The 6,459-nt window shown below is 29.6% G+C and overlaps 1 protein-coding gene across 1 annotated transcript; it reads left to right on the forward strand.

The window, feature by feature from the left end:
- The first annotated feature begins 1,697 nt into the window (after positions 1-1,697).
- LOC143589149 (replication protein A 70 kDa DNA-binding subunit B-like) lies at positions 1,698-4,711 on the forward strand. Its single transcript, XM_077069990.1, has 11 exons — positions 1,698-1,853; positions 1,939-2,206; positions 2,305-2,395; positions 2,477-2,642; positions 2,709-2,797; positions 2,909-3,044; positions 3,113-3,288; positions 3,379-3,499; positions 3,593-3,775; positions 3,857-3,931; positions 4,484-4,711. Exons 1-11 carry the CDS (start codon positions 1,698-1,700, stop codon positions 4,709-4,711), a joined length of 1,689 nt encoding a protein of 562 aa, XP_076926105.1.
- Positions 4,712-6,459: the final 1,748 nt, after the last annotated feature.

Genomic DNA, 6,459 nt, shown 5'->3' on the forward strand with positions numbered 1-6,459 from the left:
GTCTTGTATAGTTTTTATAGTATATGACTTGTATAGTTTTCCATATGATTTGTATGTCTTCGTTGATTTGACTAACTTAAGTTATTATTCCATGTATGTCAGCATACGCTTCGTATACAACCTATAATAAGATGGGGGAATGGTGTCAAATATATGTAAATGGTGTATCTATAGCCAGAGCCTCAGAAATATAAGTCCCCCTCAAAATCACAAATAACTGCTTTTGTCAGCCTAAAATAAAAAATTAAACTGTAAGGCATGCAAGTCAAAAAAACCACAACAATGGACCGTGTCTATTTATTACAGCCGATGCACAAAGTTAATTGAGTTCTACATCCGTTCACTTCGGTTCAAAATAAAAGAAAAAAAGAAACAATAAACTAAATTATCGTTATATAAATTCTGAATTTGGTATGTGTTAACTATTAAAATCAAAATTATAATATATAAACGAGTATCTTGTACAAGGGACCATCTATAAAAAACGTCAGCAAAAGGCAGTGAAAACTGACAGAAGAACCTCCATGGTGGTTATGAACTTTTCTTATTTTCAAAGAAAGACATGTGGGCAAGTGTATGCGTATGAAAATAATTATGATGCATAAAGTCCAACATTTCTGTTAATAATTGACAAAAATGAGTAGTACCACATATGAAATCAAGAGAACTTGGACAATTTTCTAAGGATACAACTAGCATGTTAAAGACACAGTTTACCCATACCATACCATACCATCCTCACAAAAATATACACTTTCTCTCCACCTAAGCACACCTTTTCTTGATTCAGTTTTCAGTTACAATTTTGAAAAAGAATAATAATAAGGAAATCTAACTCAAAATAGAGAGCAACAAATTAGGCATGGATTCTATGGTGCTTAGTTGGAGGAAACATACAATTTTATTAATCTATTAAATCAATACAATTTGCCACATGTCCTTCTGTTACGATGTCCACCTAGACATCCATGTCACCAAATTTTTATTTTAAGAGTCTCTATTATGCTGCCATGTGTCAACTTAACCACAAAACCCAAAAAAAAAAAAAAATAACCGGGTCCATTTTCCATAAACCACAAACAATCCGACCAGTCAGTTTTCTTTCTACTCTCTATACGAACATACCAAACCTAACTAAACCTAATCCGCCGCTACTATTCAACTCAAATTCCGGCCGTAATATTCCGACTTCTCCATTATTCACCATGTTATTCTTCAATTTCATCTGTGGAAAGGTCTACAATCGTTTGGATTCCATTCAAATCATTGTTTGTCATACGAGATGCGATAAGGTTTTTTTCTCGCAATTGATGATTCGTATGACAGATCGATAACTTATTTTTCGAATTTTAATTTACAATAAACCGGTTGATTATATTCAAATTTATTTCAAAAACCTGTATATTTTCAGAAACAATACGTTATTTTTGGATATTATAATATTATAATTTACAATAAACCGGTTGATTATATTCGATTTTATTTTAAGAAACTTTCTATACATAATACGTTTAACAAAATTAAAATTCTCTACATTCTACTATATAATATCTAATCACATATTAAATTTTCATAATCATAGCCCTTTTATCCCATTCGTATTTTCTGCCATGTAAGCTTGTATACTTTTGATAATTGTGTTTAGTTTTTGGCCACTTTATTTAACTATTTTATATTTTCATTTTAAGCATATGAAAATGGAAGCTCAGAACTTTACCATGCTAAATGAGATTGATGTTCCCAAAACATCAACATCAACTCTTAAGGTTAGAGTTCTGAGGCTTTGGAGCATCAAAGATAACAAAAATGTCAACGAGGATTTTTTGATCGAGATGGTTTTAATGGATGAACAGGTAAGTGTGTATTTATTAATCTGTATATATGTTAGACTTTCTACAGTTTTTATCATTGAATAAATACTTATTTCTTTAATGACAGGAAAATCGAATCCAAGCCACCGTTTACAAACAGGATATCTTCCGATTCAAAAGATTCTTGAAGGAAAGCTCTACTCTTACTATTGTTAATCCTAGCGTTGGTCTAAATGGATCAAACTATAGAGTTATTGATTATCCCAACAAATTAGTGTTTGGACCAAACACTCATGTTAATCCATGTCAAGAGTTTGAAGGTCGCATGTTTGGATTTAAAATGATTTCATTTGAATCAGTAATCAAGAAAGTAATTTCTTTGAAGTCCACAATTGGTAAAATACTATTAGTATTCAAAGAAATTATTTTTTTCAATTTATCCTTAGATTTCCAGTTGATGTTTTACTTAATTTATTTAATTTCTTTATTTTAGATATAATTGGTCATGTGGTTCATGTCTTCAAGACGAATGCTTCCAACGTCAAAGACAAAAACAAGCGTACAATGGAGTTATGTGATTTAAGGTACCACTATTTTTAAATATTTTATTTAAATAATTTTGTTAATTCACTTTATCTTGATTTTGAACACTTATTTTATTTTAGTGGAAATTGTGTATATGTCACGCTATGGGATCATTATGCATCCGTGCTCTCTAAATATGTCGTTGATCATTTTGATGAACCATATGCCGTTATTGTTCTCCAGTTTGGTAGGGTTAAGTATTACACCGGTTCTGATGGTAAAGGTAATTATGTTTACTGTTTTCAAGTTAATTGAAATATAAGCATATCACGTTAATCTAATATATCACTCATTAATATTCAATTTTTGTAGAGAAAGTCTATGTGTCCAATTCTTTTGGATATAATGTTAGCCGTTTGTTCATTAACGTATTTATTTGAGATAGAAGAATACAAAAACAGGTATATTATTTTGTTTTCTTTATTTTCTTTATTCTATTTACTACATTAGATTTGGTTATTAAATTTTAGCCCTTTTACTTTTTATTAAATGTGTAAATTTTAAATATGTAGTTTGTTTGATTTGCTGATTGGCAATGATGTCGCTATTCGTAAACCGATTCCAGTCAAGATGCTCTCTTCTGTTGATGATGAGTTTTTGAAAGCTACATATTTGTTTAAGATTTGTGATATTTGTACCATTATATTTGTAAGTTATTTATTAAATTCACTATTTAAACGATTATATTGCATAACTTGTTTTTTACTTATTTGCAGCCTAAGAATATAATTATCGTTGGTACAATTAAGGCCATATGTCTAGATACAGATTGGTATTACATTGGCTGTAATACTTGTAGCCGTAAAGACATGGAAAATATTGGTGAAGGGGTAACTGAATATGAATGCAAAACAGTAAGATGTAATGTGTTAGGTGTTCTTCCTACACCTAGGTACTTAGTGAAAACAAATTCAAATTTGTATTTACAAAATATTCAATATTCTGTTTTGCTTGCTATTAACCTATTTTAAAAGTTATATAGATTCAAGATAAAGATAAGGGTTCAAGATTCGACTGGTGTTGTGTCGTTGACTCTCTTCGATAGAGATGCTAAAATGCTGATCAACAAAACTGCAGCTGAATTGATTGATTCTCAAAAGCAGGTTTATTTTCAATTAGTATATTTTATTATTATTATACAAAATTGTTCAAAATTTGAATTATTTAGTTTATATTTGTGACATATTTTTTTACAGAATGAGGTTGAAAATGGTGGATTCCCTCCTGAGTTGGATTGTCTTTTAGAAAAGAAATTTGCAATTAAAGTCGATGTGGCAGAGTTCAATTTTAGAAACAGTGTGGAAGATTATGGTATAAACAAGCTTACTGATGATACTGATATTCTCACTGAATTGCAGAAAAGGCAGCATAGTCGTTTGGTAATTATTTAATACTAAATTCATTTTATAGTTAATGTTATTTCCATTAACAGAATTTTTGGTTACCCTTTTATTTTTCAGCAAACCGATTCTAATTCTGTTTCATTGGGAGCATCTATGTCAGAAGTTCAATCATCCGGTTCGGTTTCCGTTAAGGTATATCAATCAATCAATCATACCCAGTGGAATCCCACCAATAACAAAACTATAAGTAGGGTCTGGGGAGGGTGGGATGTATGCACACCGTACCTCTATCCGATGGGATAGAGAGGTGGCTTCCAGGGAGACCCTCAGCTCAAAATAACATCGTATAGGGGAAAATAAGGGGCATCAAAGTACAATAGTAATAAAATTGATAATAGCACGTAGTAAAATTAATAGTACCAATACATTTATAGATAACCATATAGAACTATATGAGAAGAGGAAACGATATGGTGTGTGACCAAAAATCAGGTAAAGAAGACCCGTAAGGTATTCCTTTCTCCCTAAAAGTCCTTAGCCTTAATTCTATGTCTTCAAGAATTCCTATCCTCAACTATATCCTCTGAGAGGTTTAGGTCTAGCAAATCAAACATATAGGTGACATGTCCTCGTTAAGGTATATATGTTTCTTAAATATGATAGTTCAAACATATATATATATATATAGGTGAAACAAACATTTGTGACATGAATTTGTGATGTTGTTTACTTTTTTAATAACAGATTTCGGATATTGGAGATAACCAGACTCCAAATTCAAATGTTGATGGTGAGGATGTGGCATATGAGGAAAAAGGAATGTCAACGTCTTCTGACGATAAACTTAAGAGAAAGTTGGTTGAAGTTTTTGAAGTTGACGATCAACCTAGCATGTCTACCACTAAGGTTAAGCCAAAGACTTTTGAAGAGATGGGAAGGCCAATGAAGCATGTGATGTTGCAACTATTTTAACTATTAAGTTGGAGAAGGATGCTAAGTGAACGGTTAAATTTTGGTTCGAAATTTATTCGGTTTGGTTTTACATCTTAAGTATTTGTATTACTTTTGGATATTTTATTTTTGGTTTTTTAAACATGTGTTTTTTGAAGTGACTATCTTTGCAAGTTGGTTGTTTAGTTTGATTTATCTTTATTTGAATGTTTGGTTATATTTCTGTTTGGAGTTATTTTTTCTTAATGGTTGGCTTTTTGTTGTATATATAATCTATTGATAATGAGTCTTCCATGCATTTTGAATATGGCACAAACATAATTCATATTCCAAATTAATTTTTATTTACACTAACCTTAGCTTTCTATGATATGAAAACTATAGATTGGGTGATATCTATAAATATATTATTTTGTGCTTTTTAGGTTTCTTTTTCGATAACACCTTATTTATATTATCATTTTGGCACATTTTCTATAACATGCTTTTTATTTAATATTTTTGTTACGTTTAGATTTCTATGATATCAAACTTATAGATTGGGTGATATCTATAAATATATTAATTTGTGTTTTTCGGTAACACCTTATTTATATTATTATCATTTTGTAACATTTTCTATAAAAGGCTTTTTATTTAGTATTTGTGTTACACTTTTAAAAATCTGACTTAAATAACAAATAAATATATATTCTATTAGACATATTAACAATATATTTTATCAATATATTGTTTATATATATATATATATATATATATATATATCTTTATCATATACCCTAATTAGATAGATATAATCATTTAACTCATTGAAAAAATAAACCGTCACTTCATTTATATATTTTATAATTATCAATTTATTTAATCATCATCTTCTTCTTCTTCTTTTACAATCTAAAGATTTTTGATAACAAAGTACGAGTATATTGCTAACAAATGTCGACCATTGTGAATTGGAAGTTTTCTACTGTTTTTCGTAAATATGAATTTCTGTTTAGTGATTTCGTCCTGATACAAAAAGATAATATGGAGTCAGTGATGATGTTTAATAACCTCCTTAAGCATCAGATTCATGAGATTGGTGTTCAGAAAGTTTCTTTTTGTATTCAAGAAACCAATTTCATCAATATTTTACGTGAATACCTTGATGATCTCCACCAAGATGTTTTACCGTTTGAACATGTTAGGGATTGTTTTTTTTATCCTAATCAAAACAAAGTTGTTATCAACTTTGAGAATGGCCAGTATAAATATTTGAATCCTAAGCAACTATTGTCATGTGATGATTTGTTCCTTTTGAGAGAGCTAGATATGTTGAAGTTATCTATTCATAGAAAACAAATTGCACATCTTGAGTTGGAAAGGGAGGTGAGTTTGAAGGTTAAACGGTTAGCGTGTGCAAACTATGAAAGTGATTATGATGGTTATCCCGAAAGTTTGTTGTCCGATGATGAAGGAGAAGGTAATATATTAATGTTTTAGATATTGTTGATAGACTTAAAAATATCAGTATATTGCCAACATCTTTTTATACCAACTAATAACTATATTTATGAACTTTAGATATGTAGGTCGGACATAACAACTTTTAATGCTTAGATTTTAGTAATTATTATACATGTTATGTTCAGTTTAATTTAAATGAATATTGTGTTGTTTCTATAACTTTTCAGGTATTTAGGAAATGGGAGTTTATGTTGGTATAACTTTTGAAGACTTTGATGATATTTTTATATCAAAGAACATGGTTAGTGTTTTTGTTAATGTCT

This window comes from Bidens hawaiensis, unplaced genomic scaffold (genome assembly GCF_021521415.1).
Source record: "Bidens hawaiensis isolate Kalapana, Puna unplaced genomic scaffold, B.hawaiensis_p1.1 tig00037253_1, whole genome shotgun sequence".
In the NCBI taxonomy this organism is placed as follows: Eukaryota; Viridiplantae; Streptophyta; class Magnoliopsida; order Asterales; family Asteraceae; genus Bidens; species Bidens hawaiensis.